At 36.6% G+C, this 26,706-nt stretch overlaps 1 protein-coding gene across 10 annotated transcripts in view; it reads left to right on the top strand.

The window, feature by feature from the left end:
- ASXL3 (ASXL transcriptional regulator 3) overlaps nt 1-26,706 on the top strand; it is a 183,707-nt gene that overhangs the window by 47,952 nt on the left and 109,049 nt on the right. For 4 of the 10 annotated variants that reach the window (XM_032310801.1, XM_032310802.1, XM_032310804.1 and 1 more), the window contains 2 exons: nt 18,812-18,920; nt 20,180-20,288. In XM_032310801.1, coding sequence (XP_032166692.1) covers nt 18,812-18,920; nt 20,180-20,288 — 218 coding nt within the window. Of the gene's footprint in view, nt 1-1,143; nt 1,353-2,224; nt 2,228-4,545; nt 4,579-15,578; nt 15,582-18,811; nt 18,921-20,179; nt 20,289-26,706 lie in introns of all 10 variants that reach the window. The other 6 variants (XM_032310807.1, XM_032310808.1, XM_032310806.1 and 3 more) reach the window with 5 other exon arrangements.

Genomic DNA, 26,706 nt, shown 5'->3' with positions numbered 1-26,706 from the left:
GTACAGCCTGCATATAGCTGACAAGGATGGGATGTGTCTGGCCGGTAGAGCAAGTGATATGGAGATTAGAACACAGAATTCTATTTTAAATGGAATTATATATGACAGGTTGTCAGATAGCCATTTGCTTAATGCAAATAATAATTTAGGGTAAGTACATAGGAAATAATGCTACGGAGATTTAACCCACTTAATTTTATTTTAGGCACATTCTAGAAATAGAGAAACAGTAAAATTTTGTGCTGAGGTTGAAAGTTTTAGTTTTTAGTATTAGTTTAGGAGAAAGGGGAAGCAAAAAGGAAATATATAGCCTTTAACATTGTAATAAAAGTCTCAAGATGATAAAAATAGTGCATTCTCTGGTTTAACTTTGAAAACTCTATATAATGTCTATTTGTTTCTTAAAAGCCTATTCATTAAGCAGTGAGAGGAAAAATTGATATTTTAAATGTTGATTTGTTCTGGTTATTTAACATATAATAGCTCTTGGGGCTTCATTGATCATTTTTTTTTCCCCTTTTTATTCCTACCTTTTGAAGTTGATAATTATTCAAAGGTTTCTGGTCCTGTCTGCATGAGGAGCAAGTAGAGAGTTCCTTGCTCAGTAGAGATTCTGATAATACAGTCAAGGCTAGGGTAGCTAGGATTATGAAAGTGGTGTCCACATAGCAGGGTTCAGGAGGAAGAAGGCACACATTTGGTAATATGAAACAGAGCTTTGAGAGTTAATCTGGCATTGCTTTCTCATCTCCCAAAAAAGCCAAGGTTATTTGTTTTGTTTTGTTTTTGGTTTTTTTTTTTTTTTTGAAACACAAACATAGTTTGATCCATATACCAAGTTTAGAAGATTAGCCTTGGAAACCAATATTGTGTTTTCTCTCTTCCCTTCAGGACAGAGTATATTCCATTTGGGACCACCTCAACTACCTTCCCAGGCAGCTCCAGGTCTTCATACGCTGTCAGTTTACTTTCTGCTATGAAAAGGATCTTTCCTTGAATGTTCATATTCTACCTTGAGAAGGCGATCTATATATATATATACATAAACATAGGATGGATTAAGCAGCTGTAAATAAATATGACATAGTAGAAGAGTGGTTTGTGGGAGTTTTACTATATATACACATATATAATATTTTCCAGTCTGGTTTCAGACCCCGGCATGGCTTGGAGACAGCGTTGGTGTGTATGAAGGATCTTCCTCGAATGAAGGATTTGGGACAACTTTCCATGATGATTATATTAGAGCCTCAGCTGCTTTCGTGTTGGTCATGAGGTGATGCTGAACCGAATGCTTGAACTAGCAGCAGTGGCTGGGATTGCATTGGAGTGGTTCCGTTCATTCCTTCCGGGTAGGTACCAGCTAGTGACGGGTGAAAATGGACATTGAGGGTCTTCCTGTGTGGAACCGCGTGGTCGTCACTCACTCCCCCGTTCATGTTTCGTGGGTTTGAGAAGACAACTAGACACCTGAAGGCCAGGCAGTGTGATTTGAATGACTGTGTCGAAGGTTATGAGGGTGATTCCCAGATGGATGTCGCTCACATACGTGATTTCTGTTTTGTCAGTGTGACAGTGCAGACTAGCCTCGAAACCGAGAAGTGTGACTTGTTGGAAAGGGAAAATTCGGGCGGCCCTGGTGTGCTTTCTAATTCCTCTGTCTGAGTTACAGTTTGTGTAAACTGTGGCCATATTTTGACTACCAATTTATCTATACATGCAAATCCTATTGCCATGTCAGATAGAAATGTTTTATTTTCCTTTTCGTTATGTATCTGAGCCTTCTTCCCTGTGAACATTGACTGCATCTCCATGATCTTTCTTGCTGAAGTTGTAGTCTGCTTGTTCACCCTTTTGCTCCGGGCTCTTTTAAGAGGAGTAGCCTGACTACATCAATAATTATTCTCAAGGATGATGGCTGATTTTTCCCAGTAAATGTTTTGCTTTATCTTCACTGAGAGAACTTCATTATTCTAACCCTGTTTTACTAAGAATCAAATTGAGTTGTACTTTTAAGGAGTTTTGCAGCGTAACTTTTGTCTTTCTTTCTTTAAACTACTTAGGCATTTTAAGTTTTTACAGAGAATATGCTAGACTTTCTTTAATTCTGAACATGTTCTTTAGAAACTTGGTGCCTTTTCTTCGCTATTATTTATTTATGAAATGTTATTTCAGTCATTTTCCTTTAGGGTAATGAAAAGCTTGCTGAGTGTTGAACATGGAGGAAGTTTATTAGGCCTAATAGTAGAATACAGGTAAAGAACTGAAAAGAAACACAGATGTATGTGTCTGTAAATATCATTAGAACTGTCTGTTGAATGTCGTTTTGGCAAAAGGGCAGGAAGCTAACATTTATGTGGTAACTGATCACTGTCAGGCACCGAGCCAAGCAGTTTCTATTTTTTAGTTCATTTAATCCGCACAGTAACATTGAGAAGTAGGTGCTGTTTCTTCATTTTACAGATGAGGAAATTGGTGCTGAGAGAAGTTAGGTGTTTTGCCCAACTTCACACAGGCATAAGTGCAAGATCTGGTATTTGAGTTGGGGTCTTGCAGATTCCGAAGCTCAGTCTTCCCATCACAGTCAGACGTTAAGCCACAGGCAAATGTCAGACTTGAAGTGGGGGTCCCAAAGGGAAGAAAAAGAGAAGAAGAAGGAGGAAAAGGATGCCTGTCAGAAGGCATGAGCAAACCAACGAGGAAATGAAAGACAGAAATGTATTAGCATCGTGATTGTTTTAAAAATTTCTAGAGTTTTCTTAAAACTCGGTTTAATGAGCCAGGTGATGAACAATTTTAGGATTGTCAAAGTTTTGCCACCTAATGGGATAAATAGGTTGAGAATTTTGGATTTTATCTTTTTGAGCATTTGTCCATTCTCTGTTTTGAAATTGAAGTAGTGATACCCCACATTGGATCCTTGAAAACTCTAAAGATCTGTGCAGGGTCAATCAGGTAGCAATTATATGAGAAAAGAGCGACTGAAGACCCATTCTAGGTGTTCAGTGTTTATAAAAGCCTTTTTTTGTTTATTTGTTTATCCTTTTATTGTGTCTATAAAACTTTGCTATATGGAACCTCAGTTTACCATTACCTTTAATGTAGAACATGGTGCTTAAGACTGAAGATGTGAATTTTTGTTGTCTGTTTACTAGTAATATATATGGATTTCAGTAAATACTTGTTTTCATCTTTAAATGAAATTTAAATCAGTATCATCAGTTTTTCTTTTCATATTGACAGGCAGCTTGCTCCCACCCTCACACAATAGACTTATTTCAGGCATAGCCAGAGGGAACGTTGTTTCTGTGTGTATAAACTGACGTTTGGCAATAGAAAAGTACTGTACCATATATTAAAGCTGTTATTGTTATCCTAATGTGATATACTATTATTAATTATGTTAATGGTACCTTATGAAACACCCCCCAAAGGAGGTAAAGCTCTTTAACTGTAATGATTTTCAATTTCAATGATATGTTTTGTCTACTAGCGGCTCATGAAGTAACAGTCATAATTGAATTCAGCACCTTAAGATTTCCTGACTTAGCTTAAGTGAAATATTGATTTCATGGAATTAGGTGGCAGGTGCATCGAGGAACTATTTCCTGAAAGCTTTAAGTGGCTATATAAAACCTCAAGAATATTAATTCAGGTTAAATGAGTGGGTTGGAGTCGTGCTTACTTCAGATGTTTGCCAAATGGCCAAAAGCCATGATATGTCAAGTTTTGTTTTTTGAAGTATTGAGAAATGAAGGAAGCCACAAAAATATTTCCTTTATTGTTGCATCAACATAGAGATAGTTCTCTGTAGTTCTGACAACTGCTTAATCAGTTACCCTTTAGTTAGTCGATTAAATAGGGGTCTAGTTGAAAATAATTTTTCTTGAATTATTATCATGGCTCACCAGTTCTCTTCCTTTCCACTATGATTCCATTTACATAATTTTCTCCCTTTTCGTTACTGGAGTTGTTGTCTGGAGGGTCTCTGTGTGCCTGGCTGGAACACTGATATTGATGTAAAATAATGTACAGGAAACCTTTTGTCTAAAGATACATTTCTCCCCATGGGTCATCAAAATGCGCATTTTGTCCTAAGGAAGATGTTTCTTTCTATAAAACAGAGGTAACACATATATAACGTATTAGTAGCATTACTTTTTGAATTTATTAATATATATGTGTGTGTATAATTTTATAGTTTTCCAAAACCATTAGCCTGAAACAAGTGTTGTTTATTCTCTTTACATTTGCATTGATCTTAGGCATTCTTATCTTTATCTTACCGGTTTTTTTTCCTGTATGGAAGAGTATTAATGTGGCTTGTAGGAGACATAACCATTCCGCAATCCCCGCTCCTAACCTATCCCTCTCATGAATTATATTTTCCTGAGGGTGAAATTAAAACAAGAACTAGGTGTATTAAATTTCTTGTTGGCCTACTGCCAGACTCTTAGATGTAATTTTAAGTGTCAAATACTAAGTTTGGGGAAGGGAAGGATGCTTTAGATTCACCAGGCTTTGTATTTATTCTTCCTTTCTCAGGGCATATTGTTTCCATGAGACCTTGCCTAGAAGGTAGGCCCTTTGTAAAACTTGTTTTTACTTTATAATTTAATCTGAATTTTGTGGATGTATTTCATGCCCTCCCAAGTAACTATGATGTTTGAATTTCACAAAAAATTCTGTTCTATAGCAGAAAGCTATGCTGACTAAATATCTTTCAATGGTAATACTTCTAATTAAAGCTGATAACTATCCCTGAACATATTGCCTTAAGAGTACATGTGGACAGAGAAAGAGGAAGAGGAGGAAGGAGGAGAAAACCTAACTCCGTTAAACTGACATTTAACTGTGGCTTGAATGCCGGTCTTAACAGTAGTGGTTGGTGTAGTTAATTTTAGACATTTCCTTTATCAAACATTTAAAGGTAAAAATTTCCCCATAGCCAGCAAAACTCTGAGCTGAATTCCTTTGACATTCTGCTGATCAAGGAATTTCCAATGAGTAGTACCAGATTGTTCTGCAGAGGAGTAGGAGCATGAATCAGAAATGGACAAGGAAACTGTTCTTATTCTTTCTGAACCATAAAAAGCCATTGAAAATGATAAATGTTTATTGCACATGTAATGTGTTCGTTGCATTTTATATTGAGGAAGATATGTACATGATTGAAAACTTACATATGAAAAGTCTTACCATTGGGAAGAAAATTAGAAAAATTCAGATCCAACATTTGAATTCAGATCCAACATTTCACAGTTCAAAGAGTGCAAAGGAAAAAAATTGACATAATTGACTACAGAGATTTTTGTGCCTGCATATCAAAATATATTAAGTGACAATAGAGAAAATATTTTTAGTTAATATGCTAGAGGTGTTAGTTATATAAAGAGATCAGTAAAACAGTTAAGAAAATAAATGATGACCTTAGAGTATGATGCTCAAAGGACATGAGCAAAGGAGCTCCAATGTATAAAACTAAGGATTAAGCAAGTAGCATGTGATCCTACTAATAATCATAAAAGTGCGAAGTAAAGTAACCATTGGAGATTTTTCTTAGTTTACCTAATAAATTAATCATTTCATGCACTTGACCCTGACTCCAAATGATGCTTCCTGTTATATATTACCAGTGAGAATGTAAACCAAAATAACTCATTTGGAAAGCCAACTGGCATTATTTGCAAAAGGTCATATATCCTGAATTAATAATGCCACTTTTGCAAGCCTATCTTAAAATACTCCAGAATATAAGAAGAAAATATATGTGCTAAGATATTCATATTAATGCTATTTGTGTTATAAAGGACGTAATTTAAATGTTCACCAGTGGTATCAGTGCTTTTCAAACTTGGCCGCAGATCCGAATCATTTGGAAAGATGCAAGAAAATGCATGATGTCTGGACCCCACCCAGAGATTTTTACGTAATAAGTTTGGAGTTGCCTAAAGATTTACATTTTAAAAATCCTAATGTATAGACCGATTGAAAATCATGGACTTGAAACAAGTTGATAGGCTATTTTTAACTATTTGATATATTTCTGATGGCTTTAGGTATACCATTAAAAATATCATAATTCAACACTTAGGTAAATTATAACTTTTTGAAGCACACATGCTCAGAGTTGTTTTAAGGAGTTCAAGATTTTGAATGGTTTTCCCCATCTTTTCATCCATTGACAGAGAGTGATGTTCTTGTATTACCTTTTAAAAGAAAACTGTGTTTAAAAGAAAGATTCCTACTGGCAAGATCCTCTAGGTAATTTCCTATTTATAAATTATTTCTACCTATGAATACAGGGATTTATTCTGACTTCTAAAATAATCATATCCTGAGGTTAGAGTTACACCTCATTATTATAATGAAATCCTTCGCAGGATTCCCTTTTCCTTTTTGTCATCTCAGAAATATTTTCTCGTGTACTTTTCTGCCTGTTGGAATTTAATGAGCTCAAGTCAGTCATTTTTTCTCTTCTTTTACTGCTCTACATCTGTGCCTATCAGTTTTCACCTTTCTAAATACCATTCTCCATGCTGATGGTTCCCCAGTGTTTATCTCTAACCCCAGCATTAACTCTGTGATGGGTGTATGTATCTGCATTTTGGATGCATACCTTTAAATTAGTAAGACCAGAACTACATTCATCCTATTTTTTTCCAAACCGATCTCTTCTATATTAACTGTCTTAACTAATTATACCACTAAATGCCCCCAGCCACCAAAGCAAATTCCTTCTCTTCCCTTATCTCACACATCTAGTTAGTTTTTATGTCTTACTGATTCCCCCCAACACACCGTATTTCTTCTCATGCAGTTCTTGACTCTTTCTTCATGTCTGTAGCCTACCATCCTTGCTCTGTTGAGGTTCTTGTCATCTTTCCTGCTGTCCAGTACTGCAGGCCCTAATCCATCTGTCTTCTAGGCATGTCTCATTCTAGATCTATACCCATGCTAACAGAGGGACAAGGACATCTTTGTCTTTATAATTTTCTGGGGCTCTTTTCATCTCTTGCATGAATACTAAGCTCCTGGCTATGGGATGTAGACATGTGCATGGCATGGTGCGTAGTTTTCCTTCTGGAAAACGATCCCACCCCTACCTTCCCTCCCCCTCACTCTCTGAAAATACCTCATAAATAATCATGTTTCTGTGCACCACATTCAGTTCTGTCCATCTGTGCCTTGTTCATGCTGTTCCCTCTACCTGGAATGACCTCTTCACTTCCATTGTGGATAGATTAACAAAAATTTAAAGATTAATGCTATCCACCATTGTCTGGGGTGGGGAAAATAGTTACTCTCGAGGGAAGGTAATTTGGAAGAAACCATCAGCATTTTTTAAAAATCACCCTTCTGATCTAAAAATTCTTTCAGGACTCTGTTCTGGAGAAATAGGCATACACATTTTCTTCATCTGTTTGGGCATCTATAACAGAATACCACAGATTGGCTGGCTTATAAACAACAGAAATTTGATTCTCAGTGTTCTGGAAGCTGCAGAGTCTAAGATCTAGGTGCCTACAGATTTGGAGTCAGGTGAGGGCTTGCTTTCTGGGGTCCTCTACCCTCTAGTGTAGATGTCCCACTACACATTGAGTCCTTATGTGGGATAGGGATGGAGAACTCTGGGGTCTCTTTTATAAGGGCACAAATCCCATTCATGAGGGCACCCTCCTCATGACCTAATCACCTCCTAGAGGCCCCCACCTCCATATACCATTACATTGGCAACTAGGTTTCAATATATGACTTTTGGGGTTGGGGACACAAACATTCAATCTATAGCTCATATATAGAGAGAAGTATATATCATATTATTTATTGCAGCATGATTTTAATGGGAAAAATTAGATACAACCTAAATGTTAATAAGGAAATACTTCAAAAATTATGACATATCTACTCTATAGGATATTAAAAGTACTACATGAATATTAAGAATATCCAATAATCTGTACAATAGTAAGAGCAAAAAATATTCTGTGGGAAAATGTCCTGGTTGTGTCATTAAGCAAAAAAGCATGTACCGACCAGTGTGCACAAACTGGTGTCATTTGTGTTGAAAATAAATTTAAAACACCAAACCATAGATTCAGATGCAGGCATATTTGATTGCAAATAGGAAAAGCTCTGGAAGAGAACATGGCAGATCCTTGGTAGTCATTACTTCTGAAGTAGTAGGTATAGTTAGAGGAAGTTGAGAGGGACTCATGACTTTCAGTTCTGTGTAATGATGGACCTTTATACTTTCTATGTAAATTCCGTGTATTTATTTGCTTGCCTAAAACTCTTCAAACAATAACATAAATGGACAAAGGGGAAGACTCTGATAGAATTAGAGAGAAGCCAAATTGTGGGTAAAAGAACAAAAGCAAGAGTGTTTTTCTGTTTTGAAAAGTAAAATACAATAAAATGCCATAGACCAATAACCCACGCCTGGACTTCACAGTTGTGGACATGTTGTTGCTTTGGATTGTTTTCGGATGAAATCTAGCAGGAAAAGCCGGAGTTTCATTGATTTCTTTCTTTCCTCAGAGGTAGTCTGTGTCGTAGATTTGCTATATACTATTGTAGCTCAGAATTAATATAGTTTTACTATAAATATATAGGTGAAAATATATATGTGTCTATTGCTATAATTTATTGGCGAATATTTAGTTTATGGACATTTTTCTTCTTAAGTAATGTCCGTTGGTGAATGTGCATGAGTTTTTCTAGGGTTTATCCCAAAAAGTGGAACTGCTGATCTGTAGCACATGCATACTTCTGTTTTGTTTTGTTTATCACTCGATATTGCCAGATGTCTTTCCAAATCGGCTGTGTCAATTTATATTCTCACTCGAGTATTTTGTAGTTTCTATTTCTGGACATTGCCAGTACTTGGTATTGCCAACCTTCAAATTTCGTTCTATTCTGTAAATTGTGAAATGTTACTTTATCAAGAGCCTCTGAATGTTTCATGAGTGTCCAAGCCTGGCAGGCCCCTGAGGGGACCACAAAGAACCCTAAGGAAGTTGGAGTCCTAAGTTGCTACATGCCATCAAGCAATGTGGTGTCAGATGCACAGAATGAAATGCTGCCCTCATGGCACTGGCTGTAAAGCCTCGGGAATTTCAGAGGTGATCATGGACTGGAGAGGTCATGGGGAGTTTTTAGGAGGTGAAGGTGAGGGGACCTTGACAGATGAATAGGAAGAGAGGTGAACAGAAGGCATTGGAGATGAAGGGGTAGGTAGACAGGCAGCATGGCTGGAATTAACAGGAAGCCAAGAGTCAAACCATTATTAGTTGTCCTTAAAACCATAGCCATAAAGGGATTAGTAGAGCTTTAAAGCACACCTATTTTAAGCTTATCATTTTACAGATGAGAAGATTGAGGCCTAGAAAAAGGAGGTCATCTTGTATAAATCATTGAACCTATTTGACAAGTGTCAAAAAAAACAACAACAACCCCAAAACAGGGGATATTTTTGCTTATTTAACTTGGACCTCTGATGGATTGAACTTCAACTTGACTGGATAATGCAGGAGTTCAAATGATGGCATGTCTCCCTCCCCTTTTCTTTCCATGTTTTGCTCCTCTTTCCTCTGGTTAGCCTTATTCTTGGCAGGCTCTCCTTGTGGAGGCAGCCATAGACACCAGCTAATAACTTTTGTACCTTTACAACTTATGTTTGTACTGAAAATAAGGTAGGCTATTTCTCTTTATTTCCATATCAGTTCCCTAAACTCCTGCCCTTTGACAATTTCGTTTAATCTGGCTAGCCTTCCTGGTGGGGAAATAGGACCGTTTCACTGATAACTAACTTGGAATCATATGACTGAAGAGGGAAAAGTCCCTAAGAGACAGGAATGCGTGGCAGGTGTCCGTAAGATGGCCAGTCTGGCCTGAGTGGTGTGTCGGATGTTTGACACACATGATTGGAGTCATCAGTTCAAACAGAATATAGTTGATGGTCATTGCAGGTGCCTTATGGCCACAAATGCCGGATTGCAACAACTGCCATAGCAGGGATCTAGTTCATCTCAACAAATGTGTTTTGAGCGCTTTGGGATTGCTTGCCGGATAATACAAAAATAAATAAATATGTGACTGTCCCCTAAGGAGTTCCCAAAATTCCAAGTGGTATGGGGCGGGAAAGTAAGAAGTATAAAATTTCTTAATTTTATTTTATTTTTCAGTGTAGAAGTATAAAAATATTTTATGAAACCATGAGGGATATGCAAAGTGTTGAGGTTATAATAAAGGAGTGTCCTGGGCTCACAAAAGGTGTCACCATACAGGCCAGAGTTAAAAAGTTTTATTCTGAGCGGTGAATAGAGCAAGGAGCAGGATGGGTTTCCAGACAGAAGGTTTCTTATGGACCGAACAGAGAGATGGGAAACCATGGAGGCACGTGATTTCCTGGGCTGGATCAGATTCTAGGAAAAGGGTCTGAGAGGGAGGCGTAATCTTAGTGTTGGAGAAGATGAGGAGGGGAACTTACACTGTAGGGGACTGTAATTTCAGCCTCAAAGTTTATGCTTCCGGAACCACTGATTTTAAAAAATAAATAAATAAATAAAATCCAGCGTATGGCATGGTCTGGGGCATCAAAGCGGTGTTTTTGTTTGTGTTTTAAATAAGAACATTGCTTTGGCACCATTGGGTGGGCTGCATTGGAGCAGGGAGGTGTTGAAGGCAGGGTTGGGGCTCTAGGACTGTTCTCCTGTGAGGCAAATAATGTTTGAATTGGGATGTGAGGAAGCAAAAAGGTAAACTGAAAAATGAACTTTGTTGAGGCACCATGATTTGAAGAGTCTGAGAAATCCTTCAGTCCTGGGTGATGAGGGGGAGGATGGTTCCCATCACTGAGTGAGAGAAAAAGAGAAACAGGAGGAGGTTCACCACTGGGAGGATGAGTAAGATGACCTTTATTTGGGGGAATATTACAGATACATAGTATTTTCAGTCACATGTGGATACTATTTGTGAATATGTCAATGCTATTCAAAGTGCCTGGGTATGTTTTTCAATTTTATCAATTTACACAGAGAAAATTACTCACCACGGTGCATTATTTTTTCCACAGAGGAATAGATGTTTTGTAGACCTTTAAAATAATATTTTAAGCATTTGGCTAATAAAATTAAACATTCCCGAGAGTATAGAGTATAACTGCTAGGTGCTTTTTCCTAATGATCCTAGTGATAAATATAGTATAGCATTTCCTCAAGTCTATTTCTTGGCATGCTTTAATAGGGATGTTGCTAAATGTTGCGGTGGGGAGGATTTTTTTTTTTAATTGTTTATGCTTAGGAAACAGTGAGTTAAGGAGGTTTCCTAAGTAGGAGTTTTTCAGACTTTAGTGTATATTGTTACTGTATTTAGTGATTTTGCAAAGAGTGCAGCATGCTGCTTTTCTGAAACTCATTTGGACAGTTCTTTTGCAGCCTCACATGGGACTAGGATATAGAACACATTTGGAAATGCTGTAGTATTAGCCATTTCTAACAAGTTGGGGGAGGTGGAGTACAAGTAAAATGTACAAATTCACATTTTTATATGAAACTAATCAATCATACCAAATATAATTGTTTCTTAATATATGAACTCCACCATTTAGTTGAGAATATTCTCTTTGCGATTGCTGTGATAGGGAAAATAGTATAAAGGCCTGAAGAGCCGCCAGTGGCCCTGGGTTAGTTGCCTCTGCATTGGCGTTGGTGACATAAGAAATTGGCACTTGATTCCATCTCAGTCATCTTCCTTGGAATAAACTAAGGACACCATTTAAATTTGAAATGATTTTCCTCCTGTTGTGCCACATGCCTCAAGGCTCCTTTCTCCTAGATTCCTTGTCATTTTGTATGTATTCAGAGAATTCACTTGAGTTCAGCCTGCATTTCTATTATGTGCAAAGCACTGTCAGAGTACATATTTATTTCAAGATTAACTGGACATAGATAATGTGCTTAATAGATGTTTATTCAATTAATGGATTGTGTTATTCTTTAGTGATCCAGTTCTATAAAGAGACATCTCAGTTGTGGACCTGAATCCTCTACCACATTCTCTCATTGTTCTTTCTTTTCAGTTGGAATAGGTAGCATTATCTGAAGGAGACGAGCAGCAATGTCCTCTTCAGCAGCCTAGTTCTTAGAATAATGAAATCCACCCAGAGGGGCGTCATTGCTATAGGTGGCACTGAGCGAAGAGGGAGCCAACCACGTTTACCACTTGCCAGCATCTGGCCTTCCTTTGTGTGTTTGTATCGAGTGCTAAATATTCTTTTTTGGCATCCAAGGTTAATTAAGTGGAGGAGGCAACTGTGGGGAGAAGAATGTGGGGGGATTGGAAAAAGCATGGGCTTTGGAAACAGAATAGAATTTGGATTTCAGCTGTATCACCTAGTTGTTCTTTGACTGCCGTAAGACTTCATCTCTCAGCCTCAGTCCCATCCGCGACGTGGGGCATCACGTGTCCATTTCGTGGTGGCCGTAAGGAATAGAGAGAATAGGGAGGAGAGCCCAATCCCATTACAGATGCTTGGCAAATGGCAACCATAATAACAGATATTTATTATTATTCTTTTCCTTCTGCCTTTACTGAATAATACGTTATTTTCAATATTATTTACCTGTGAAAGGCTTTGGGGTTGGAGTGGAAGCTCATTCACGTCTTCTCTTATTTTTGCTCATGAAACGAAAGTGGAATTAGACAAAATCTTACCTGAACCAATTCTTTAGACAAGTTAGGAAATATTTAAATTCTTTTCATTTGCCATCCTTTGTCCCTCTAGATGTTGGTTGCTTTGAGGAGGAGGCGTATTCATAATAATAACTCACAATTTCCAAACACTTACGGTATGCCAGACACATTTCTAAATGTTTTCCATGTTTTAACTCATTAATTCCTCAGAACAATCCCTTATGAAATAGTGACTTTATTGTTATCCACATTCTGTACTCCAGAGAGGTCAAGTCTCGAGTCACACAGCTAGTAAATGGTGTAGCCTCTGTTGAACTCAGGCTGATGAGCTCCAGAAGCCACAGCCTTAGCCATTGTGCTCCACGGCCGTTCCTGGAATAGCGGCGGTAATGGGCATGCAGAGAAACAGTGGCCGATGTCCAACTAGACGTGCGGTGTGTTGTTTGCTCGGTGTCTAGTAAAGCAAAGATTTATAGACGCCTCACCTCAGGTTTTAGCTAGAGGTCTTTAAAAATTATAATTCGGGTTATAGGCTTTAGTTTATATTTTTATAGGCCCATTTCTCAGTTTCCTTATACTGTTTTAAAAGAATGCTTAAGCAAGCCCTTGTCCCTGTTGTAATGTTTTGAGAGCCCTGTCACCTAAAAGAAAAGGTCAATTTAATGAATACGGTTCATTAAATGGAGTCCATAATATGGAGTCTATCTGGTGGTAATGTCTTGGTAATGTCTCCAGAGAGAATGAAAGGTCTAAGTTCAAATCTCTGTTTATGTTCTGAGAAGACCATCTCTTGATATTGTTCAAGCCCATAAGAGCCATATGTTTAGGTTTGGAGTCTGAAATTGTTTCTCTAAATTTAAGAATTAACTTGCACAGCATATGTCATGTGACAATTATTTCATGCCTCAGTCTGTCCACTTCATAAGAGCGCTGGGCCTTCATTTCTAATTTTGCCTTAGAGACGTTGAATATTGAATATCCGTATGATTATATGGATATTCTTCACATGGAAATACATAAGTATCTTTCTATTATGACCCATGTCTTGAGTTAATTGGTTCTTCCCTATTTATTTATATTTTTAAAATTCTAATATTTGTTATTTCTTATATGTCTGGGCTCATGAAAAATGTTCATTAGTGATCCTGGAGGCACTACAAAGTTTGGGACACTGTTTGTGTCTTCAAAATCAAACTTCAGGGTTGCCGTAAGTCATTTTTTGGTTAATGTTCTATGTGCTGGGATTATTTATGTAACGTTTGAAGCTTTTAAGTTGTTTTTTTTTTTTCAGTCCTTCTCAAGAGTTCCAGACTAGTGATAATTTTTCTCCTAGAAAATAGTTTAGCCTTGCCTTTCTAGAAGGTTTTATTAATCATCTAGGTTTCTGATTGATCCATGGATGTCCACTGTACCTTTGTGTGCTAAGGACTCATCAACACTCAATGGGTAGAAATAGTTTGTTCTCCTCCACTTGTCATGACCAGCCCTATTAAAGATGTAAATAAATAGACAAACCCAAGAGTGCATTGCTCATTTTTTAAGATGTTAAAAACATTTTGGCGAAGTGTAACATATACAAGAGTTAGAAGCACAAATCCTAAGTGAACACTTTAGATTTTCCAATAGTGAACGCAAGGATCCTCCCTCGAGAACTAAAATATCATCTGCACAACAGAGGCCCACATAATTTCCTCTCAAAAATATGTCCTCTAAACGATTAAAAAAAATCCCTTAAAGTTAAGGTATTCTCTATAAGCCATCAACACTGGAAGTACTTGAAGGGAGCTATTATGAATTTTTTTTTTGGAAAGAGAGTGAACGTATATTTGTTTCTGTTAATTTGTATTAATGACAATTAGCACAATAACTGTTAATAACCCAATAAATGCTGTTTAACAGTTGCTTCTTGCATTTGTTGAGTTATTAGATTCACGTTGTTCGGGATTAATTGTTTGATGTTCCCATGTTTGAAAAATGAGATTAAAATGTTTTTAGGAAAAGCTTTCATCTCACATTTTTAAGAGATACTTAGTAAAGTAGTTAAAAATTTTGGTTACTTAAAAATATTGTACAGCATTATTATTTTATACCTAAAGGAATGGAGGACCACAATTATGATATATTTTTTGTCATGTCTATAAATATTCTTCCAATTGCATTCCCTGGCTTTTTTTGTGTGGTTTTAAAAATTATTAAAATAGATAAGCCATCCATTCCCTTCACTAAGTGTGCACTATTAGTAAAATTTTATGTGTTCTGTCAGCAATTTGATGTGATAAAGCAATGGTTTTCCTGTAGTTCACACAGCACCAGGGCTCTGCAAAGCATCTCTGGGGGTTCTTTGATGTCTAGACAGTTTAAATTATGCCTGCTCCCCTGCCTCCAAATTCCACCCCTGTTCTGCTTCAGGGGTTGTGGGAAATGAAAACAAACCAGAAGGGTTCCACAACCCTACAGTCTAGGGAGAAAGACAAACAAGTAGAATAAGCTGTATATCTACCCTGGCAGGTGTATAGGGAAGGGCCCAATTGCAGGAATGGTAGAAAAAAAAAGAATTAGGGACAAATATTGTCCTTTTTGCTTATTTCTAATTATATTCCTAATATAGAAATATATGTGCATTGCAGACAAAGTCAAAATGTGGTCGAGGCATTAGAGAAGGAGGTTCGAGTTGCCTTTTACCCCAGCTCCCCAGTTTTTCCTCCCCAATGGCAGCCAAATCTACAAGATTGGTGTGTTTCTTATGTAGTGTCCTGTTTATTGAAATGGTAAGATGCAGAATTGCATTCTAAGTTGAAAAACTAACTTTTTTTTCTTCCTTTTTTCCTTGGTTTTCATTTTAAAATTCGGGACACCATGATTCTTCCAACCCATCTTTTTAGAAAGTAAGTAACTTTTGAAAGTTCAGAGTTTTGTTGTTGTGAAAATGTTGATGCTTTATTAGTTCAGGTATACATATACACATACACATATTTTATTACAGAATTTTTAACTTTTAAATTTCAACTGAATCAATTAAACCCTTGCCTCAACTGTAAGTGAAATGTTTTTAATTCATTAAAAATATGAATTGTTACATAGGTGCTCATGCTATCTAAGGATACACTTTTTACATATATTTACCTCACCTTCCTTCACACGCACAATAAATCATTGTAATATATATTCATATATAAACATATTTAAGTATGTATGAATATAAATATGTTTTGCTTAAAGTGGGCCAAGGCATACTTTCTGGCTTTTTAAAATATGAAAATAATAAAAATATATAAATAAGACTTTTTTATTTATTAATGTTTAATGACAAGTTCATTAAGACATTCATTTCTTCAGGAATAGCAATCCAAATTTTCTAGACTGTGTAGAGTTGTTGAGAATAATAGCAATAAGTAAATGGTATGAAAAACTTTTAAAAAATTCATTTTCCTATGCGTATTCTGCATTAGATGAAAGTTACCTTTTATTAAGCATTTAACTCTATTGATGCTATCGTTTTATTGTTTTTAAATAAAATGGATCATATAATTAATTTTTTTTTCTGTTCAGAAATACAGGTGGTATGTTTACAATTAAGTGACTAATCAGCCAGTGATTTGAGATGTAAAATTTGCATTTTATTGCAGATTATTTTCTTATTCTTCTAAAATGCAAATGTTGTTTAGTTTTGAAATAAGACAAATTTCAGATGTTTGTTTCCGGAAAGATTTGAGAGAATTATAGTGATCATTGAGACTTGGAGATATACTGTCATGTGATTGTGAAGTACATATTTTTAAATATTTCCATAGTAAATCTTGAGTTTATGGAATTAATAAACAGTATAATTTAATAATATATTCATGCTCAACAGAGCTTATTATTTATATGAAACTGGGTGCTTATCACTTACATTTGCAGCAAGCATAGCATTAAACTGCTACTTAATATTCAATTTATCTTCCAAAATTATCTTTCATTTACTGTACCTTAGAAAGAAAATGTAAATTATAGTGATGGTAAATTATATTTGTTCAGCATTATTTAGTTGTCTCGAAATCTGTATTATTCTTTCACGTTCATCTTTAGGACTTTAGGAAAAAACAGGAAGAATGTGTGTGAGGTTTGATGTTAGGTGGACAATTTTATTATATTTTTAAAAGTCTACATTCTTTCATTTTTATGTATTGGATTCTTTTTTACTTGTAGTGTTAACATCCTCTTGCCAAGTCCCTACAGAAAGTCTGTGTTTCTGACAGTTTCACTAAATTAAAACTCCACAAATCTGGCATAATAATTTCCTAGCTTCAAATTGTCTGTGCTTTTATCTAAAAGGAAATGACAAAAATAAGCATTTCAGAGTGCTCAGCATAACATGTACAACATTATTTATCTGGAATTTGTTCATGGACAGAGATATTTCTGGGGGAGATGAATTTACTTTACTGTATAAGGTATGCCTGGCCCACTTGAAATATGAGCAGAAAGTCTTTTGTGAGGAAAAATAATGAAACGAGGTCTGTAAACTTGAAGAAGCTTCACGAAGAAAGATATTACATAAGCACATACATTGCAATTACCAGGTATACTTTAGTGTTATTACTACATTGTTCTCTGAGCACATTCAGATTAGGGCACTCGCTTCCTATCAGATCCATTGGGATCATACTGACATGTTGGCACAGAGAAGCTACTTCCTAAAATAATACTATGTTCTTCTTATTATAATACTCATAAACATTTATAACTTGATGGGTTTATATGTCGTATATATGAGTTTATATGCCATACACACACACACTTATATATACACACATATATGTATATGCACACACATATATGTATATGTACACACATATATGTATATATATACATATGTGTGTGTATATAAGTGTGTGTGTGTGTATACACATACATACAAAGGAGATATATATATATAGATTTCACTTTTTTTCATTTTATTGGTGAATTTTCATAGTAGGTAAGAGATTTCCTAATTTTTGTTTTTAGAAACTCTTTATTTAGAAACATAAAATATTGTTTCTTTCATGGAAATTCAAACCTTCCTATCCTAGAGCTCCATAATCTTATCTGAGAATATTTTGGGTTAAATACCCAGAACCCCTAAGTCACAAATGGGGTGGAGTAGGGCTTCTCCTCAATAGTGGTTCAACCAAATATTGATCTTTCAGCATATTAGGAAGTGAAATGTACATGGAAGCGTAAGTAAGTGAAAGTAATAATTCTGGCTCTAAATTCTAGTTTATGCAAGCAAAACCCAAAAGAGGTTCTAAAGTCTACACCAGAAAATACTTAACACGTGCATTTTACATTTTACGAACATCTTTCTTAGGTATAATGAATACATTTCAATAATGTTTGTACAAATGTGCTTTGAAGTTTTTAATCATTAGTTTAATGCCAGTTGATATCTTTAAAAAATCTGTTTTCATAATTCTGTCACTTGCATCTTTACTACAGAACATAAAGCTGGGCAGAATTCCCAAACACTTATTTTTTTATTGACAACTCTGAGAAAAGGATGTCATTGTAGAAGCTGTATCAGGTATAAACACAGATATAGATTTTTTATTTGGCCATGTGAGAAATGTAATCCTGTGGGTAACTTAAACACTTGTAATTTCAAATCAGCTCTTCCCTGGTTTCTCATTATTCTTTTGTTGCTTTTCAACCTATAGGATGGAGCTGTCCTTGAACTTGGTTTATTTGATCACTCAAGTGCAACCATCAAGTTGTCTGTAATATTTAAAAACTGAGGCTTCATGGTATTATTTGTAAAATAACAGCACATAAACGTTTGGGCTTTGGTTTCTTTGATATAGAGTGTTGGTTGCTTTATGAATAAAAGCATAATTTCAATTCAGGAGACTTTTTGCCTGAAGCCTATAAGACAGATGCATCTGATTAACTTTGGCAAAACTGGACTGGCCTGTTATTGTAATGTAGATGTTTTTGGGGTTGGGAGGATATTTTAAAAAGGCATGTGAGAAGGTTTTTTTTTTTTTTGGTTTTTTTTTTTTTTTTTTTTTGAGAGAGAGAGAGAGACAGAGAGCACCATTTTGCTACAGAAATTGCATCTCAGATTGCTTCACTTTTGCACACTTTTATTTTCTAGTGGAACTTCTCCATTAGCCTGTCTGAATGCAATGCTTCACACTAACACTCGAATAGGGGATGGAACATTCTTCAAAATCCCTGGAAAGTCAGGCCTTTATGCTCTCAAAGTAAGTCGGATTATTCTGCATATTATGTCTGTTATTACTGTGTATCATGCATTTTTTCAGACATGTGAAGGTAAACAAAATTAGATTTGGGTGAAGGGTAGAAAAATGACCCCTGTGCCTTTTAAATGTTTTCAGATGTCTTAAAAAATGATTTCATATTAAGAATAAACAATGACATTTTTCTTCAAGGAAAGCATATCTGTGGTTTCTCTCTAACATATGGTAACGGAAAATAGTTGTGGCTTCCTTAAAATTCTTGATTCTTAAAAATTTACATGGAGGAGTGCCATGAATCTTCAGCCAAGGGTTTAAGATGATCACAGTTGCTGTAAACTATTTGACTTAATGACCATAAGCTGATATACAGACTTCACACCTGTATGCATTTCTGTCGTTTATAAAAATAAATTTATCCATTCATCTCAAAAAGATGCTGGTTTAAATTAATTATTCAATTTTAAAACAGCAGTAATATCAAGGGAATTTTAAATAATTCATACTTGTGTGAGAAAAATAGAGAAATGAAATAAAAAACTTCAGATAATGGAATCTTAATTATTTTAGTATAACTTCCAACTAGAATGGGAAATGCTGTCTAAGATGAAAAATTCCAGAGGATAAAAGCTGATGATCTACACATGGTTGTGTAACTTGGAACAAATAAAATCAGTGTATTATTTCTTATAAGTTAAAAATAATTCACTGCTTTAATATATGATGGATTACATTTAATGTTCATTAATGTCCTTTGAGAAGGGCATTTTTAATGCTGAAAGTTATACCTGGCAAAGAAGCAGGGGTTCTTTCTCTGCTACTAAGCATTAAACCCTTCTCATTGTGTGTTTCAGAAAATTACACATGTTAATTAAAAAGACTTGTATTATTTCAGTTGCTTTTTGTAGCTACTTGGGTATTTAATTTACTGGTAAAATTCTCACTTATGAAACCATTTCCTAATATAAGGAAGACAGTAGAATTGGGAAAAAAAAAAAAAAGGTAACCATGTATGCCAAAAGGAAACTTTTATATAGATTTTAAAAGACCTAAAAAATCATCTTGTGGCAGTGTGCTTTTCCCAGTGGTTTGGTTTGGTTTGGTTTTTAAAGGAGTGATTTTACATTAAGATATAAATCTGTTGAAATTCCAAATCACAAATAATAGTGGTAATACGTTAGGATCCTGAAAATATTTTAATTGTTTTCAGTTGCCAGTACATCTCCATCATAAGTCTTCATTTTTTTTTTTTTTAAATAATATAGAAAGAGGAGTCGTCATGCCCAGCTGACGGAACATTGGATTTAGGCTGTGAATCTGAACTGGATGGCGCGGAAATGGCGGAGGCCAATGCCAGCGGAGAAGGAGATGGAGGTAGGTGTGAGGAATGTCAAGATATAAACCTTATTCTCTTACAAGTTATACAGAATTCCAGGAATTCACTGATTGAATTCCCAACCGTTAGAGATACAATTCCTTCTCTAAGTGTTTACCTCCTGCATAGATTCATTATCAAATAATTTTGATTCAAAAGGTTGGCACGAAAGGAAAGCATGCATTCTTTGCCTTTTATTTTTTTTTTTAACAATAGGCTTTTCTGGATAATATTCTTGAGTGTTATCAGTATGTTTCTCCTGTAAGGTGAGAGTGTTGCTGGAGTTATCTAGTGGTTTTATTCTTCTGTGAGGCAGAGAATGCTAATATTTTCTCTCTGATTATGTTTCTTTTTCTTGTCATCACGAGTAGTTTTGTGACAGCTTTGTTCTTAGGTTTGTCCTTTGTAAATGAAGCCTAGGATTAATATTCCTCCCAAGGAAACTTGGGCCAAATAAGTTATATTCATTCGAAACTCTTGAAAAGTGAGTGACCCTTCCAGAATTCTAAGGGGGCATTTTCTGCCTCTGAATTCTATCCATGTTAATTCATTTTTATCTTTCTCGAAACATTTACATTATGATTCCATTGGTGTGTAATTTCCGTACTGCAGTTTTAACAAATCTTTGTTCCACCAACACTGCTGGACTTTTTCCTACCCTACCCACTAGTCCCACAGAGTAGACCCAGAGCATGATTTGGGAGGAAGACTGTGTCATTAAAGCCTCGGTTGGTGGACTCATAGAAATCAGTAAATTATCTTTAAACAAACAAACCTTAAAGGATCCTTGCAGAAATATCGCATTTCAGTAATAGCCCAAAGCCATTCATTTTATTAACAGCCATAGGAGTCTCTTTGTATTCTGACTGGACACTTCTGCCCTTCAAGCTGGTCTGCTTTCTGATAGTCCCCATGAGACTTATTTTGCTTTGGTGCCTATCTGATCTGCAATAGAGGTTGTGAATTAAGGTAGGAAACAACAGATTCTTTGTAAAAAAGGCTGATGTTGACTCTGTAGACTTCTTTTTTTTTTTTTTTAAGCCAACTTTCACTGAATTTGTTGTCCTGATCCTTACACCTTTTAAAAAACTCAGCTCCACACCGTTGTGTGCTAGTACTGTGAACTTCGACAGGTCCTTGTGGTTACAGAGGGAACAAGGAAGATGCATAGCAATATTTCTGCCTTTCTGGAAGGGCTGGTAAATGGGGCAAACTGTTTGTCTTTAGGAGGATGAAGGGGAATCATTGGGTCCTTCCTCTTGTTGCCCTGCCTGCTTTAGTGACCACTTGTGTGCTCTGTCTCTCTCTCTCTCTCAACCTGTATATTGAGCTTCTATTATGTGCTTCATACATAATAGTTTTATGCAGTAAAAAGCAAGAACAAAAAGAGACCTCTCACGGATCTTAGGTTTGTAGAGAGACAGGTAATAAGCAAAATAAATGTATAAAATGTGTAGCTTATTCAGTGCCAAAAAGTGATATGGGGCAAATTGAATGAGATAAGAGAGAGAGGAGTAATAGGAGAAAAGATCTGAAAGGAGTTAAGGGAGCAGGTATTTAAGAGGAAGAGTTCTAGGTGAAGATGCAGCTATTACAAAGGCCTTGAAGCTGGAGAGTGCCTGGAATGCTCCAGGAATATCAAGAGACCATTGTGGCTGAAGGCCAGAGTGAACAAAGGAGAGGATGGTAAGATGTGAAGTCCCAGAAGTTATAGGGCCAGATACTCTAGTGCCTTGATCTTGCCTTTTGCTTTGAGCAAGATGTTCACCTCTTACAGGATTTTGAGCTAGAGACACAAGGATCTCACTTAGATTTTAGCAGGAGCAAAGTATAGCGGAAGCACTAATTACAGAAATATATATGAGGGTGGGGATAAAGGACAAAAACAGAGGGAGGGACCAGTTAGAAAGCTATTTCCATAATCTAGATAAGAAGTGATGGTGGATTGAAAAAAGGAGTAGCAGAGGATATACTGAAAAGTGATTGGCTTCTGGATATGTCTGAAGCTAGATCCAGCAGGAGCTGCTGGAATTAGCATGGTTATGCAATAAAGAAAGAAGTTGGAGATAACCCCAAATTATAAGTGTTAGCAAATAGAATTAGCACTCTCTTTAACTTAGATGGAAAAATCTGGAAGTGAATTAGTTTCAGGGACAGGGGTTGTTGATCAGGAGCTCAGTTTTGAACATATTAAGTATGGCATTCATTTTTACCACCAGAGTGGACGTGTTAAATAATTGGACTTATCTGTCCTGAATTTATGGGGAAGACTTTGGTGGAGATATACATTTGGAAGTGGTTGGTTTATAGACAATATTTAAACACGAGAAACTGGATGAGATCACAAGGGAACTGAAGGGAAATAGAAAGGAGAAGAAGCTCAAAAACTGAGCTCAGGGGTATTTGAATTTTAAGAGCTTGGAGAAGGTATGGAAAATAATTACAATAAATGAGACTGAGGATAAATGGAGAGGAGAGCATGTTGTCTGTTCTGGAAGCCAAGTAAAGAGAGTGTTTCTGGAGTGAAAGCACTTCAGATGTGTCAGCTACTTTTAGATATATCAACTCATAATGAAGACTGAGCATAACCATTGGATTTAGCTTTTTGAGGTTGTTGATGAACTTGACAATGACAATTCCTAGTGGTGAGACCACAGCCTGAATGGAGTGGGCTCAAAGGGTGGGAGACAGAAAATAGAGACCCCAAATGTAGCTGATGCTTTCAATGATTTTTGAGGTAAAGGGAAGAAGTGAAATGGGAAAATGGCAAAAAGGAAAAGTAGAATCCAAAAAAGTAATTTTTTGATATTAGAGAGAAACAGGAGAAGAATTCTAGACTGCTGCGTAAAATCCAGTTGAGGAGGAAAATTTGATAATGAGGAAGTTGTCCTGTGGCCATGTGCTTGATTAGAGCAGAGGAAATGGGCTCTAGTAAATGGATGAAGAGACTGGCCTTTTTTAGGGGTATAGACAGGTGCTCTAAGGAAGCAGAGGGGAAGAGTCAAGGTATTTGGATAGAAGTGAAGGTAGGAGAGTATATGTGGGAGGGGCTTATGTTGCTTTTTATTGCTTCGTTTTTCTCAGTGAAATAGGAAACAAACTCTTCAGCTCAGGATGAGGACCAGGGAGGTAGTTTTGCAGATTCAGGGAGACTATATAAAATGTTTGTCTACAGTCAGGCAGCATTAAGTACACTTTCAAGGTTGCTAATTCTGAATTTGATACAAGACTAGACAACATGGCTGTACTTTTTCCAGTCATGTTCATGACCACTGTTAACAAGTGCAGAGTCGGTACAGAGTCGGACTTGACCAGAGTTGGGATTTTGCCAGGTGTGAATGAAGAAGTGAGAGAGGGATGAAGGGGTTAAGGGTGCATGAAATGGAGTAGTTAAGATCAGCCTCCACGGTAGCTGAGGTGGTTGTGGAGGTAAGGACACGATTATGTGAGGGATGGTGTGAAGGGGGAGGTCTTCTTGGTGTGGAAGGATTGTTTGATCTGGTGTTCCACAGAAAATGAGTTAGCAGGACAAGTGACTTGAGAGGTGAATACACGAAATTGAGGTTAGGAAAATATTATGGAATGTGTGTCGGAGATGAGAGGAAAGGAAGAAGGAACCCCAGTGTAAGGCTGTCACGAACGGTTGGAGCGTTCACGCTCTTCCGCAGTGGCCTGACTGAAGGGACCATCAGCCGCAGCTGAAATTCAGCAGCCCCCGGTTTGCCCAGCCTCGTGTTATGGGATGGAGCTGAGCCTGGAATAGAGGTCACCCATCCCAAAATAACACATACCTGCACATCTCCAGCTAATGTGACCAAGACTAAATTTTCTGGTCTCTCCTTTGAAGTTGCATTAAAGAAATTGTTTTGGGGAATCACTGAACGGATAGTAAATAGCAAGTTTCCATGAGTATTCCTTGACTTTCCCACTTTTGTTTGCATCTTATGGCAAACCATGATTGCTTCTTTTTAGGACAAGGATATTTCCTATTCACATAAATACCATATACTTCTGTGTAAAACCCATCAAACTTGCCACACTTAGATATTGAAAAGGACTGCCTCCACTGTCCAGACTTTGTAAGCCGTATCTGGTTTAATCCTCATAATGTTCCTATGAGATAAATAATCTTTCTAGGCTCTGTTATTTTTTAAAAATTTCCTATTTTTATTTATTTATTTATTTTTGCCTGTGAAAAATATCTCATCCAAGTGGCACGCATAAAACCCAGGCTCTAACCGCCGTGATCCTCCCTTGGGATCCCAGGGAACACTGTTAGCCAGGAGTCATTGATACAGTTTTGCTTTTCCCACATTTGTACAAATCTGTTCTGATTATAGACTTGAGAATTTGACAAAGAGGAACCCCTGGCTTATCTGAATTAAGGAGTAGGATACCACATGACTTCTTACAAATCAATAATACGGTTCATGAAACTGAAGCAGTTCAGGTGATTTCCTTTCTGATTTTGTTTCTAATACATATTTGAACCAGAAGTTAGAATGGATACAGTTTCTCTACTTCTAGCAGCTGTACAAATATACTTTGAAAATATAATCAGAGAGAGAGAGAGAGAGAAGGTGGGGGAATGTGTGGGGTTGGGAGCCAGGGCAGGGAGAGAATGACAGGGGAAGGAAATGGGGAGGGGAGGGTCCCACCATCTGTTTTTTTTTTTTTTTTTCCCCCTTCTCCTCTCCCATTCCTCCTTTGGGATGAAAGAGTGGGAAGTGCTGAGGTGAATAATAACCTTCAATTGGTAACATACCCTTGTGGCAATCCAAAGAATAAGCCTCTGCTACCATAGAATTCTTTCACATTAATAAATATCAACTGCCATTTGCTGTACCATTAAACAGGGTAAGCACAGAAATATTTCTTTTTTAAAAAAGACACTTTAAAAAAAAACTGGTAATAGAAAATCTTAGTAGCTTGATTCCAATCAATAACAGTTGAAATTTTAGATCTGAGATGATAATAGTAATGCTTGAGTCCTCTTCTTGCAATCAGTTGGCCAGAGAAATATTCTCATTAAATGGGTGATCTTTTGCCAAGATACTTTGTTTTAAAGCTTTTTGAAAAGTTTTACAGAGTGGGGAAGGTGGCATATTATTGATTATAGGATTTGCAAGACACACAGAGCTATAGTTTTGTGTATGTTTCTTTGACTCCTACCAAACAGTTTCTCAAGTTAATAAGAATTAGACATACAGACTCCAGAAAGTAAACTCTTCAGATGTCATGGACTTTAGCTCTGGAGATTGAAGAGTGATTTAGGTGAATCACTTGATATATCTCTGTTGACAACCCATAACCATTTATGCCAATATAAGTATAGATCTCTGTCACCCAAAGAAAATATTTTGAATTTTATGAGCTATTTTAGTCAGAGATCTATGGGTATATTTGTGTCGGAGTTGTTTTCCGAGCATAATACATTGGTATATCATGAGTTTGCTCACTTACAGTTGACTTACAGTGCATTCCTGGCTGCAAAACCCATACATATTTTATATGAAATGATGGCATCACTAGATAGTCTTCACCCTCTTCACCTTCTATTTATAAATTGTTATTAACAAGAAAAAAAATGAATTTCCATGGCCCTGATTTATATTACAAGTTTAAAATCAAAAGCGACCATCCTATTTATTAAAATAAGGAAACTAGAGAATGTACAATTTTCATCCACAGAGATCAAAAAAGGTTCTGCTTGTTATTAACCCTAATGGCTTTCAGGGAGGAAGCAGTACTCTAGCAGGGGAATTAGTATTTTAAAAGTCTCTATTTAGGGAAAAAAAATTATAGAGAACATATATCCTATATTTTAGTCCTTAGATCCCAGTGTAAATAATGATTGCAACATTTGAAGAATTTTATATGGTCCTTTTTCATTATTCTTTATGGCCAGCTTTATAAGTGGGTTTCTGATCGTATGATTCTTGGCAGGGTTGTGTTAACTTAATGAAACATTATTCAGCTCACTCTTTGTTTTCATTGGCTCGGAGGCCGCAGTTTAAGGGGTCTTTTTTCAGAAGTGAAAAGTGCTTTAAGATGGCCTGAAGTGTGTGGATAGGATCTCTGTTGAGACATCAATTACACACAGATGAGGAGCCTCCTGGAGGAAGTGAGAAGTGTACTAATGAAGGTTTACGTGCCCTCAGGGAGTAGTCACACTGACAGTTTATCAGTGGCAATTTCATACAAGGGATCAGGGAAAAGAAAACGAGGGGACTGTGGAGTTGCAACGACAGCGTTTCGAGTAACTTTGGAGGACGTTGGTAACCTCTTTGGTGTTTCTTTTCTTGTGGTGGTATCGGTCTTGTTGGGCTGGGGTTTTTTCAGTTGCTAGTCTGTGGTTGCCCCCACGTGATGGTACTTAGGATGGAATCTGTGCCTTCATCTGGCTGTTCGGGATGA

The sequence above is a fragment of the Mustela erminea genome, chromosome 13 (genome assembly GCF_009829155.1).
Source record: "Mustela erminea isolate mMusErm1 chromosome 13, mMusErm1.Pri, whole genome shotgun sequence".
Classification (NCBI taxonomy): Eukaryota; Metazoa; Chordata; class Mammalia; order Carnivora; family Mustelidae; genus Mustela; species Mustela erminea.
The sequence above is the reverse complement of the archived record's forward strand: the minus strand, read 5'-3'. Positions and strand labels throughout refer to the sequence as shown.